This window comes from Rhinatrema bivittatum, chromosome 10, assembly GCF_901001135.1.
Source record: "Rhinatrema bivittatum chromosome 10, aRhiBiv1.1, whole genome shotgun sequence".
NCBI classification, from domain to species: domain Eukaryota; kingdom Metazoa; phylum Chordata; class Amphibia; order Gymnophiona; family Rhinatrematidae; genus Rhinatrema; species Rhinatrema bivittatum.
In genome coordinates, this window is record NC_042624.1 from 111,230,358 (window position 1) to 111,244,358 (window position 14,001).

General features: G+C 42.0%; 1 protein-coding gene across 1 annotated transcript in view; it reads left to right on the forward strand.

Annotated features, from left to right (window-relative positions):
* Positions 1-14,001, forward strand: part of LOC115100272 (calreticulin-like) — a 40,608-nt gene that overhangs the window by 6,320 nt on the left and 20,287 nt on the right. Inside the window, 3 exon segments of the mRNA XM_029618648.1 lie at positions 6,735-6,836; positions 12,423-12,626; positions 13,292-13,386. Of these exon segments, the coding sequence (XP_029474508.1) occupies positions 6,735-6,836; positions 12,423-12,626; positions 13,292-13,386 (401 nt within the window).

The following is a 14,001-nucleotide window of genomic DNA, read 5'->3' on the forward strand; positions in this document are numbered from 1 at the left end:
AGCCATGTTTTTAAACTTTTCTTAAAGGTTTTGAGATCTCTTTGCAACCTGATCTCGAGGGGCATTGTGTTCCAAAGTGTGGGGCCTGCTAAAGATAAGGCCCTTTCTCTCACTTGAGTTAGTCTCGCTGTTTTTACTGAGGGAATGGCTAAGAGTGCTTTATTTGCCGATCGAAGGTTTCTGTGTGGGACGTGCACTTGCAATGCTGTGTTTAGCCAGTCTGATTTTTCATCATGTATTAGTTTATGTATGGTACATAGGGCTTTGTATTTAATTCTGTGTTCAATAGGTAGCCAATGTAATTCTGCCAAGGTTTCGGTTATATGGTCCCTCCTCCTTTTTCTGGTTAGTATTCTAGCTGCTGTGTTTGAAGTATTTGAAGTGGCCTTAATGTTTAATTCGGGAGTCCTAGTAAAAGGGTATTACAGCAGTCTGTGCTGGAGAACACTAGTGCTTGAAATATTTCATTGATATTTGGACATGTTTTAATAATTTTTATGAGTTTTTAATTGTTGGATATTATTCTGTTCAGCAGCTGTTTTGTAACATTTTTAGTATAGCTTTACAATTATTTCTGTGTGGGGCTCTATAGCAGCTTGGCTTATTCTGTTTTCCCAATAGGAAATGTATTAGTGTTTAGGGCCTGTTTTAATAGTTGTATTTTTTGATAGGGTGTTCCATAAAACAGGTGTAACTTTGTGCGGGTTAGTTTGTGTGCATTATTGCAAACCCTGAGAGTCTGTTAGGTGCGATATATCTCTCTTCATTTCTCCAGGTTCGCACTGCATGCAGAGAGGCTTTTTTGGTTTTCTATTCCAGTTTCTGTCTCCATATTTATAATTTGTGGTTTTTCTGTACTTGGTGAAGGGTGTATGACCGAGGTGAGGTATTTTACTAGCATGTAGGCATTTGTATCAGTCTTATTTGTTGTGTTTTCTCAATAGGATATGCATTAGTGGTAAATTACTGTCTTTTCATAAGAAAGGCTATTTTGCCTGGTAGTAAAGGGAGTTTGTTTTGCTTTTACTGAGATGTCATCAGAACCAGAATATTTTATTTATTTATTTTATTTAGAACTTTTCTATACCGACTTTCCAGTAACAGAATTACTGATCAATTCGGTTTACATTTTGAACAATAACAGTGACAAGTAAATGTCTTACAAAGAACAGGTATAAATAACTTGGAAATAAATATATGGGGTTAATAACAATAGATATAATATACATTGCCTAAGTAGGCAGAGTTTTGGACTGCCAAGGAGTTGAAGTTGAATTGCATAATTCTTTAGAGAATTCTTTGTGGTATTCTTAGGTTATTCTTAGGGTATTCATAAATATATGGGGTTAATAACAAGAGATATAATATACATTGCCTGAGTAGGCAGAGTTTTGGACTGCCAAGGAGTTGAAGTTGAATAGCATAATTCTTTAGAGAATTCTTTGTGGTGTTCTTAGCGTATTCATAGAGGGTTCAAAGAATTTTTAGGGTTGTACTTGTCTGGTACTTGTCTGGTTCTTGTGTAGTTCTCTTGTAGGTTATTGAAAATAACTGAGGATCTTGTTCTTGTGTAGTTCTCTTGTAGGTTATTGTCTGGTTCTTGTGTAGTTCTTTTGTAGGTTATTGAAAATAACTGAGGATCTTAAATAGTTCTCTTTATAAATAGTTCTCTTTATAATTCGATTGGAAATGACCTAAAGGGGACCTTGGCAGAGATAGTTCAGCAGACTGATGTTATGGAAAGGCTTGGTGGAAGAGCCAAGTCTTAAGTCTTTTTTTGAAGATAATGTGGCATTGCACTGATTTGAGTTCCGGCGGGAGCGTATTCCAGAGTTTGGGACCAGCTGTGGAGAATGCTCTTTTGCTTAACGTTGATTTCATTCGTGGTATCTGGAGATTGTTTCTGTAGGCTTGTCTCACTGGTCTAGTAGAGGTGTGGAGTTGGAGAGGGATTTTGAGCTTCAGTGGGGCCAGGTTGTGTATTGCTTTGTGTATTGATGAAAGCACTTTGAAGAGTATTCTGAAATTGACGGGAAGCCAGTGTAGGCTTTTTAAGATGGGTGAGATGTGGTCTCTTTTGTTTGTCTTGGTTAGGATTCTTGCCGAGGCGTTTTGCAACATCTGTAATGGTTTTAAGGCGTTTGCGGGGAGGCCTACTAGAAGAGAGTTGCAGTAATCTATTTTTGTGAGTATGATTGCTTGTAGAACCAATCGGAAATCCTGAAAATGGAGGAGTGGTCTGAGTCTTTTTAAGACTTGTAATTTGAAGAATCCGTCTTTTACTATATTATTGATGAGAGCTCTGTAATTCATTTGGTTGTCAAGTATAACTCCTAGATTTCTGACTTGTGGTGACAGTGTCAGTTGAGTGGTGAGGTTGGTGCCGGGAAGTGAGTGAGTTCCATCTGGAGAAATGAGTAGGTATTCTGTTTTGTTTTGGTTAAGAATAAGATTTAGACTTGTGAGTAAGTTGTTGATGGCTTGTTGGCATGTATTCCAGAAATCTAGAGTTTTTTGGAGAGATTCCGTGATAGGGATTAGAATCTGTACATCGTCTGCGTATAGGTAGTGGATGAGATTTAGGTTGAGCAAGAGTTGGCAAAGTGGAAGGAGGTAAATATTGAATAAGGTTGGTGAGAGGGACGATCCCTGTGGGACTCCCAGGTCGCAGGTGATTGGTTGAGATTCTTCCTTGTTGACCTTGACTTTATATTGTCTGTTATTGAGGAACGATTTGAACCAGTTGAGAGCTGTATCTCTAATTCCAATGTCTGACAGACGATCTAATAATGTATTATGATTTACCGTATCAAATGCTGCTGATAGGTCTAAGAGGATGAGTAGACAAGGACATCTTTTTTCAAGATTCAGTAATATGGAATCCGTTAAGGAGATTAGGAGGGTTTCTGTGCTTCTGGACTGACGGAAACCAAACTGGGCTGGAGAGAGAATGTTGTTATCGTTTAGATATTCTGTGAGTTGTTTGTTTGCTACTCTTTCTAAAATTTTAGCAATGAAAGGTAGATTAGCTATTGGGCGAAAGTTGGATGGGATATCTGGTGAAAGATTAGGTTTTTTCAGGAGCGGCTTTATAATTGCCATTTTGAGGGAGTCAGGGACTAGTCCTTGAGATAGGGAGCAATTGATGATTTGTGCAATGGGTTTGGATATGGTTTTAGCGCATGAGATGAGGAGATTGATGGGAATGGTATCCTGAGGATGTGAGGAGGGTTTCATTTTTTTTAGGATGTTTTCTATTTCTAAGGAGGCAGTCATTTCGAATTCTCTCAGGCATGTCTTTTGTGATGGGAAGGTTATATGTGGTGAGACTGGCGTGTAACTGTTGTTGTTCTTGGATTGCGTTAGTAGGTTTGGGATCTTGTTCTTGAAGTAAATTGCCAGTTCTTCTGCTTTGCTTGCCGCTTTATCGTCTGAAATGGCTGTCGATGGAGGTTTCGTGAGGGACGAGATCAGTGAGAAAAGTGCTCTGGGGTCAAAGATGAAGTGGTGTATTTTTTGAGAGTAAAAATCTTTTTTTGCTTGCAGGATGGATGTTCTGTATAGGTGCATCGTGGACTTGTATGTCGAGAGGTTGGAAGATGTTGGATTTTTACGCCAAAGTAGTTCTTTTTTTCTGAGCTCCTGTTTTAAGGATTTTAGTTTTGGTGTATACCATGGTTTTCTGTTGTCTTTATTAGCTAGGGCAGTTTTGGTGATGGTTGGGCATGAAGAGTCGGCCACTTTTTTGGTGATGAAGTTCCAGGATAATATGGCTGAGTCCGCGTTAGTGAGGTCCAGATTGTTGAGTTCAGTAGTTAGGCTATTGTTTATTGTCTCCTGGCTGCATATTTTCCTGAATTGGATAGTGTTATTTTGCTTTTTTGAAGGGGTAGGTATGTTTATTTTTAGTACGGTGTTGATCAGTTTATGGTCCGACCAGGGAATAGTGAGGCATGTGGGGTGGGAGGAGGTGGAAAGATCCTGGTTGATGAAGATGAGGTCCAGCGTATGACCTGCTTTGTGGGTCGGTTCTTTAATTAGTTGTTTGAAACCCATGAAGTTTAGTGCATTTAGGAATGTTTCGCAGCTTGGAGATAGAGGAGATACATCTATGTGGAGATTAAAGTCCCCCAGGAGAATCGCTGGTGTGTCGGTATTGATGTGCTTGGTTATATTTTCTATTAGAGTTGAAGGATTGGATTCTAGGTATCCTGGGGTAGCGTATATGAGACCTATTTGTAGGTGGGCTGCTTTGAATACTGCGAATTCCAGGGACTGCGATGATATAGTAGTTTTTAGTTCCATTTCAAATGTTTTTCTTGCTGCAAGGAGGAGACCGCCTCCTCGTTTTTTGAGTCTAGGAATAGAGAAAATGTTGTGCGAGTGCATAGGGAGTTGGTTGATAGTAGCTATGTCTTCTGGTTTTAACCATGTTTCTGTGACTGCAAAAAGGTCCGTGTTTGTTTCCAGCAGGTAGTCATGCAGGAGGTGAGTTTTCTTAGTCAAGGACTGTGCGTTCAACAGTGATAAGGTGAAGAGAGAGAGGCCGAGTAGTTGGTTTAGAGGAGAGATGATGATAGGAATGAGTCTTTTTTGTAACGAGTGTGGTGTAGCTTGTTTTTTTGTTGTGAGTCTCTTGAAGTTGTGGATGATGGGAATGGTTGATACAGTCATGTTTGGTTATGTGATTGGTTTAGTTTTGATTATCTGTGCTTGTTTTAGATGTGGTCCTTTGTAGTGATGTTAGACTGATATAGTGATGCTCCTGGGGTGTAAGTACCGATTAACGGTGATGAGGAGAGCAAATTTTGCTTGCGGAGGTCATGCAGTAGAACGAGTTGGAGTTGAGGGATGTTTTGTACTTACTACACTTGTCCTATTGAAAGCGTTAGAAGGAATGTAGTTCTCCAGATGGTTGTGGTGGTCTGCACTCAGGTCTGCACTAAGGGGCGCACAAAGGGGCCAGCCCCTTTGACGCGCTCCTTCGACGCGTGGCGTTCGACGCGTGGCGTCTGGCAGGTTTTTAATTTAAAGGGCCGCTGTGCCTCTGCCTATTGGCTGCCTTGCAGCCGTCTGTCGATTGGCTGGCTGGCTTTCGGGGGCGGGTTTCTCGCCGCGTGGTTAGCAAGGGAGGAAGGGAGCCTGCCTTGCCTCGCGGTCGGCGTCGGTCCTGCCGGGTGAGGGTTAAGATGAAAAACAGGCCTTACCCCGATGGGACGCCGGCGCCGATTGCGCAGGCCTGATCGCCCGTCTGAGCCGTCTCCAGCCGCAAATTCCACGGTGATATCTTTTATGTATGGCGAGTTGTACAGGGTGATATCTTTTATGTATGGCGATGTATGGTGATATCTTTTATGTATGGTGATATCTTTTATGTATGGTGATATCTTTTATGTATGGCGAGTTGTACAGGGTAATGCCCTAGATCTGCTCTGCACTTATTACTGGGGGTTGAGGGGATTCCTGTGGATACAGGGTGCATGTTTACATTTAGCCCCGTGATGGTCACATGTTCAGTGTGTCATACATGTGAGAACCATCTGTCAGGTGTGTTCCGGCCAAAAAAAGGTTGAGAACCACTGCTCTAGAAAAGCCATAGACCGCTCTTGCTCTGTGACAGTTTCATTTTAATTTTTTAATGTATGGATGAATGAGATTATTTTGGGGATTATATCTTACATAAATGTTGTATTTACTTGTACATGTTTTGCAATTTATTATAATTTAAAAACTTTAAAAATGTGCAAAATAAATAGAATTAAGTGTATGTGATATTCATTTTTTTTTGTATTTTTTCAATATAATGGTTAAAGAATTGTTGGCAATATTATAAGTATGTCTGTACAATATATTATGGGCCCAATATTCAAAGCGCGTTCAGCATTATTTAGCCGGATAAGCAGGACTTATGCAGCTAAGTAGCAGCCGCTGAATATGCCCCTACGATCAGCAGCCGCCGCCGCTTAGCCGTATAAATCCTGCTTATCTGGCTAAATAGCACTGAACACGCTTTGAATATTGGGACCATAATGTACGGCTTATATAGTCCCTTATATGGCTAAATGTTACACACACAAAAAGTAGCCGTGTACTGGGTGGATCAGGGGCGAGTTAGACATATAACTTATATGGCTAACTACCGATATTTGGAGTTAACCGCATAAGTTTACATCTAAGTTTAGATGCCAATAGAGCAGGTCTAAATTTAGCCGAGTAGACTTATCCAGCTAAGTGTGCACATATAAATGTATGTTCAGTGGCTTTGCCGTGCCACTGAATATACATTGTGACTTAGTGGAATATCTATTGATTTTCTTTGCAGTTCTGTTATTAGCACCTCACAAAGTTCTTACCTGCACATCCTTTCTAAAAGAAAAGAAGAAATGAGAGTTTATGTATACATATGTGTAAGTCATGATGTTGGCCTAATTATTAGACAGTCACAAATACAAGTTAACACCCTTATACTTGGGCCTGTACAGTAGAATAGTGAGAAAAACATTGTTGAGCAGAACACCAGTCTTTTCCCCTGCTGGACTTAGCTGAGACATGGCTTCTTGCTCCCCCCACAGACTAGGCGGCAAATAAAAAATGAGGTAAGTTTAGGAACAATATTTTAAAAATCCTGTATTTGTGTCATTAGCACAGTAATTCTTATAGCATTCCCCCTTCTGTGATACTTTAATGGAAAATCATGCACTGCAAAAGTTAAATATTGTGAATTTTTTTCCAAGATGGATGGCAGAAACGATGGATTGAGTCGAAACATAAATCCGATTATGGTAAATTTCAACTATCTGCAGGAAAATTTTATGGAGATGAAGAAAAGGACAAAGGTAAAATACCGATATGCTTTTAATCACTTGACACCAACATTCCAGTTCTTTTAGCATGATCTTTTTTTCCTGATATGGTTCATTTACATTTTTGCTTCATGTCTCACAATAAAAAGCAAAAGTTCAGATCTAAAGTCTGCTTTCTGAGATCCTAGCTCACAAATGGTTGTCTCCCCCTTTTCATCGTGTAGAAATTCTTCATTGAATAAGATATTCTATGTATCATGAGAAGCAGGGAGAAAGAAGACATGCAAATAATAGTAGGCTAGAGTTGTGCTGCTGGTTTTCTTAGCTCTTAAAGCAGCATTGTCTCCTAATTACAGCAACATTTTTAAATTTCAATTTATCAGGATCAGTAGGTCAAGTTTTAGTCAAATAGGACCATTGTTTGAAAAACAGATTCACTAGAATAAATTGCTGTTTTAAATTAATTAAATAAGATTTGGGAAACTGACCGCATTACTTCAAAAGCACCTGATTGGCAGCCTTGGGTAAAATCAGAGAGAAAGGTTGAGGAATAGAAAAACTGAGATTTAACAAGCCATTTTTTCACTTAAGAAAATATGATACCAAAATTGCCACTTGTCTTATGGTAGATTTTCATGTTGTTATGAGTTGGGAATGTTATTTTGAAATTATTTAAGTGATATTTTTTGAGTTGGTAATTATGTTCAGGTGCAGCTGGGGCGGGGATACCTGCCAACTTATGTAAACATGTACGGTAAGTCTTGGATGACTTGAGAGGCCCTACTCACCACAAATGCCAGCAGTGAGGAAGGGGATCTAGGTACCCATAGCTCTGGGAGAGGTATCCATACCTCTGGGTTTATCCCCAGATCAATGGGCACAGGTGGAGGCCTTGGTTGAGAGGAACCTTGATGTATATTCCCCTTTCCCCGGGATCATAAAGGTAGTCGCATTTAGCATCATTACTCCACCGGGAAAGATGGTTAGGCAAAGACTTTACATGCTGTGTCAAAGATCGGGGCCTGTCCCCTGGACCCATCCTCACTTCCCTAATCTTCTGCTGGTATGATTCCTTCGAAAGTTCCAACCGGTCTTTAATGGCAGCCTTAAGCACATCATAATCTGTGGCCTGTTCAGGGCTTCCCCGGTAAAGCAGAGAGCTAGTTGGTAGGCCCAATGTGGTCATGGCTACCTGGATGTAGTGGCTGTCCTTTCAAACATTGTCAGAAATGCATCAGTGTCAGCCCCCTCCCTCATTGTATTTTAGTCCTATTTTAATTTTATTTGATATTTTCTTTGTTTTAAAGTTTTGTTTTATTTTTATTTACCATATTATGTATGTTTTATGCTTGTAAGCCGCCTAGACCTCCACCTGTGTAAGCGTGGTATACAAACATTTTCAAATAAATACATTAAATTAATTAATTAACATCAACCCTCAAGCTAGACCTGTGTTGCCAAAGTTCTCAGTCTGCGGGGGTACAATACCTCCCTCTTGCTCCCCTCTTTGAAACAGCATCTGGTGAGTCATCTTGGCTTGTTCCTCCAGCAGGTGTAGTAACGGCTGCTGCTGTTGTGCTTGTTGGACAATTGTGTGTTGGACTAGCTGCTGTAGGCCTTCCTGTTGCTGCTGTGGCCAGTGTGTCAGCCATTTCAGGATTTCTTCCGCAGCCATTGTGGTACCTGTTACTAGCTCCACTGTCTTTCTCCCTTCCTTCTTGGTGGGGGGGAGACTGGTCTACGCCCTGCTTCTCCTCCCCCGATCAGGCATCTTTACCTTCTGCTCAAAATCTCTTGCATTTTTTGTATATGGTTCCTCTGCCGACCCTCTCAGCTCTGTAGCAATAGAAATGATCCTTGTTATGCTGGAGATTTCCCCAATCCATGCGGTCCACCAATCCCACTTCTGCCACCACTCTATAACAGCTTTGCCTCTTACGGAGGAAGCTGGCAGTTGAATCCGTCTGCTATTTGGCTCTCTCTCTCTCTCTCTCTCCTTCTGAGATACCCATCCTCCAGTCAAGAAAGGGGGGAAGTCAACCCCTAGGAGGTAGAAAGGAACCGGCTCCAGCTGCCACACCCCCCTCCATGTATGTTGCGTAGGAAGTGGATCCTTGGGCCGAGGTGGGGTTGACGAAACCAGTAGATGAGGGCCTACGGGTCCCCACTATCAGCAGGCGGAGTGGACTGAAGCTGGAGGCCACTGGCGCTTTACCTATACCATCCCACGTTTCCCTAGGGTTGAGCCTTCGGGTGCCGGGGCTGGCAGGACTTAGGCAGGCCTCGAGGTTGGGTATCAGAAGTAGCTGGTTCAGCTCAGAGACAGCAGCCAGCGTGATCCTATCCCGGACAGGATGCGGAACGGAAACCCAAGCACCAGGGAACAGGAGGATACTGAAGGTGCCTGAGCAAAGGAAGCTGAAGCCTTAATAGTCTGAGTCCAGAGGATAGGGACAGAGGCGTTACTGTCAAGCTTGAGTAGAAGCGGGCAGCATTTGGAAGGTGTAGCAAGCAACGTGGAACTCTGGACTCAAGATAGTCTGAGGTGAAGTCGTACGTAGCAAAGTTCAAGGCACAGAGAAAACAAGCGTAGTCAGAAGTAGCAATGGTCAGGGTACAGAGAAAACAAGCGTAGTCAGACATAGCAATGGTCAGGGTACAGAGAAAACAAGCGTAGGGAGGAGGAATAGTGGTTAGAGCAGTAGACTATGAACCAGGAGACCAGGGTTCGAGTCCTGCTGTCGCTCCTTGTGACCTTGGGCAAGTCACTTTACCCTCCATTGCCTCAGGTACAACTTAGATTGTAAGCCCTCTGGGGATAGAAAAATACCTACAGTACCTGAATGTAAACCGGTGTGATATCTCGATTGAGATTGAATGTCGGTATATAAAAATAATAAATAAATAAATAAAATAGTCAGACGGAGCAATGGTCAGGGCACAGAGAAGGCAGGCATGATCAGACATAACAATGGTCAAAGCATGGAGAAGGCAGGTGTGGTCAGACATAGCAATGGTCAAGGCACAGAGCAGGCAGGCATGGTCAGATGCAGCAGGGGTCAGGCTTGGAGAAGGCAGGTAGGCGAGGTTAGGCAAAGCAGTGGTCAGGCTTGGAGAAGGCAGGCAGGTGAAGTCAGGCGAAGCAGTGGTCAAATCCAGGAAGTCAATCAAACACAGGATGAGACGAACAGGAACCGGGAACTTGGAGAATCAGGAACACGAACAAACAAGTACTGCAGCAATGAGCACTCGGAAACCAGGACCCGGAGACCGAGGAGACCTGTTGCAAAGGCAACGCTGGGGAGTGCGGCCTGAGTATTTATGTGCTGAAGGATCTGACGTCAGCATCTGGGTCTGTGGCCAGGTTCCCTTTAAATCATTCACTGATGCGCGTGCGCCTAAGGAGGGGCGTGGTGCTGCCGGCGGCGTCTCTCCACGAGGCCCGCAGAGAGGCCCGAGGAGTAGAGGCATCCTGGCTGGAGGTCCTGGGAAGCAGAGCAGGGCTGGAGGTGCTAACGGGAATCCGAAGTAGAGACTGGCGGTGCACTGCCACCAGCGACGAAGAGCTGGAGCCTGAATCTTGGGCAGAGAGGTGAGAGGACCGCACCACGGGGCTGCTGCGGGCGGCGAGCATAACAATGTAGTTTACTCTGACATAGCCATCAGTTCTTCATTTTCACCAGGTAAATCTCTTGTCACCACCTCCTCTCTATCACTCATCCCGGAAGCCTCCTCCTCTTATACTTCCCTCGGCTCTGGTTCTATTTCCTCTTTGTAATCAGCTCCTCCCTAACTATTCGGGTTCTTCCTAATCTAGGTCAAACTTGCCTAGATTAGGAACACAGGACCTTCGGGCCTGGTTCCTCCCACTTCCACGTCCCCTGCCTCAACAAAGGGGAACTTGGGACATGTAGTGCTGCAGGAATTTTCTTGATACCTAGATTTCCTTTCTTTTGTCTAGCTCTCTGCCTTTGCCCCAATAGCTGAGTAGAGAAAGCCCCTGTGGTGAATGCCCTGCTTTCTTTGCAGGTAAACACCCATTTATCTACAGAAAATCCCTTTGAAAATTTCCCCCCAAAAGCTTTTATACTTTTCCCCCCAAAATGTGAAATTTTAGAAATAAAATATATTTGTATAAAGAAGAATGAATTAGAAATATGAGCAAAAACAAGATAAGAAAGAATCAAAGACAGGGAAGCTGATATTTTTTAGAAACCAGCTAGTAGAGATTTATTGAATGAAGGAAAAGCTGGTGATTCTGTTCACCATTGGAACACTTAAAGATTTTTGATTAACCAATGAAAGCAAATTTTTGCATTTGCTTTATTTACATGCAACATTTTTATTGATTGAAAAATGTGCTAAAATAATTGAACAATTGGCAGCGCAGTAAGGATATAGCCCATACATGTAAGTAGTGCTGTGCATTTTTTTTAGTTTCATGCTAGTTTGTTCATAATGGTGGAGATTGAATTCCCTGAGTGTCTGTGATATCACAAGAATGTGTGTTTTATCAGGAATAAAGAGGTTCCACAGAACTGCACTAAAAGATTTCTCATGGAAGGTAAAAAAGAGAATCTATAGAAAATGCAGATGATTTTAGTGTTTTTGCCCCAGTGACCAATTATGATCGCTCAAACTTGCTTACGGACCTTCTCTTTCAGAAGTAGGTCTGTCTCATGTGCAAGATAAAGACAGTTCATGGGTTGCATCTTTTGCCATAATCTGCAATTGCTATTATAATTATAACCCTTTCTTAAGGTAAAGTACATTTTTTTTTCAACTCTTTATTTATAAGTTTTAAGGCTTAAACCAAAGAGAGAAAACACAATCCTTTAGCAAGAAGCATTGACTTCTGGTTAAAAGCAGTTCATAAAAGACCATGAAATAGGCAATCTTTCTTCCCAAAACTTTTACAATTACTGCCCAAGTAAACTAAACAGTGAGAAACTGATGATAAATTCCCCATATCATAGTTTATTTAAAGCTATCATGTTGAAGGGCATAGCGCAAGCGTTAAAGATCAGCCACCACCCGCATTTGAGCCCTCCAATGATCTATTCGAGGGTTACTCTTTCAGAAGGTGGCAATCGTAAATCTAGCTGCCAGTAAAAGTTGGCCCACCAACGGTCTATGAGTCTGGGAAATGGATGAGCCAAACCACCTTCCCAAGGGACCTGTGGAGGGGGCAATATACACCGGGGAGCCCAATATATCCGCAATTCCTTGAATGACTAGAGTCCAGAATTATCAGACTCCCTGGCAAATGCCACCACATTGCATGTAAGTGCCTATTTCCATGCACTCCCGCCAGCACAAGGCATCAGAAGTCAAATAAATAGACTAGAATAATTCCGGTGTACGATACGTTCTATGCAGCAGTCGCACCATTAATTCAAATGGAACTATGGTGCGCTTGTTCCCAGATGGACTTCCAGGTCTTAGAATCATAATTAACATTCAAATCCGCATTCCACTTGTCAATTAAATATGAAGGAGTTGTTGCAAGGTAAAGTACATTATTGAGTAAACATTTTGCTTAAATGAGTGAATGAAATTGTTTTCTTTGTATAGGTATCTATATCTGAATGTGTGACTTTCCTGATTTTCCTTCTCTAGGTATTCAAACTAGTCAAGACGCCAGATTTTATGCTTTGTCAGCAAGGTTTGAGCCCTTTAGTAATGAGGATCAGCCATTAGTCATTCAGTTTACAGTAAAGCATGAACAGAACATTGACTGTGGTGGGGGATATATTAAATTATTTCCTGCTGATCTCAATCAGGAGGACCTGTCTGGTGATTCCACTTATTACATCATGTTTGGTAAGTTACCTGAAACATCTCTGAAAGTGTTTGAAAAAAATCATTATATTGTTCATTGTTTTGCAGTTTTCAGTTCTTTTAGACTAGAAAACAACAAAAGATATTGGTCTACAAGAAAAATAGATGATTTGTAGAAGCTTTTATCCCTGATGAGAAAAAGACAGGATCTTATAGTTCTCTCCACACACTCTGTCTGTAATAATCGAAAAAGTGAACTGTTGACTTTGGGGTCATCACTGAGTTTAAACTTTACCATCTCTTAGATTACTGCAGTAGTATTTCCAGAACCATCTCACAAAATAAAAGAGAGCTGTGCCTTCTGTGTATACTATGAATGAAAAGATTAGTAGCACTCACACTGTACCATAAAGTAATTATTCTTTAAAAGCTTTAAATGACTCCCTTGAAACATTTAGCACAACCTACTTTGGTTATGTCCTGATCTGATGAACATAATGATGGCTGCACAAACTCTTTAGTATTTCTGTTTATGGCCTTAGGTTCCTGATTAAAAAATAAAATGGAAGCAGCAGAATACAAATTGGAGAATACATTTTTTGCGAACAGAGCTTGCAATTTCTCTCTTTTTTTGGGGGGGGGGGGAGCTGGGGGGGTACATCCTGTTTCAAAAATTGTTAAAATGGTTACTGAATCTTGTCTCTCAGGCCCAGATATCTGTGGATCAGGAACCAAGAAGGTGCATGTTATCTTCACCTACAAGCAAAAGAATCACTTAATCAACAAAGATATCAGATGCAAGGTTTGTGCCCTGAGAGTTTGAGTGAATACAGTGCACTCCATGAATGAATTAAAATGATCAAATTCTAGCATACAGCATTATCAGGAAACCACTTTCTGCTAGGACAGGCAGGATGGTAGTCCTCACATGTGGGTGACATCATCAGATGGAGCCCGGCATGGATAACTTTGACTGGCACACTGAGTGTGCCCAGCATGCCACTATCCATCAGCCTCTTCTTTTCCGCGGAGCTGTCATCTCACGGTAGTGGAGCTCGTGCTCTTTTTTGCGGAAAGCCTTCCACAAAGTGGTTTTTTCTTCCTGCGCTGGGTCTCTCTCCGGTTGTTTTCTTGACAGTCAGTGAGTTTTTCCTCTCCTTCAGTGTCCGCCAGCCTTTGCATCTTTGCAAGCTCTCTGCGCCTTATGGAGGGGTCGGGCTTCCGTCGGTACCCCCACTGCCCCCAGACTATGTCCTTAACGGATCCGCATGAAGTGTGCATCTTGTGCCTGGGGTTGTCGCACAATGTTTGAGGATACAACCTGTGTGCTCAGATGATCCCAAAAGGCTGTCATGCCAGGCTGGACAAGATGGAGAAGGTATTCGGATCAGATAAGTCCAATCCTTCCACTCCAGCA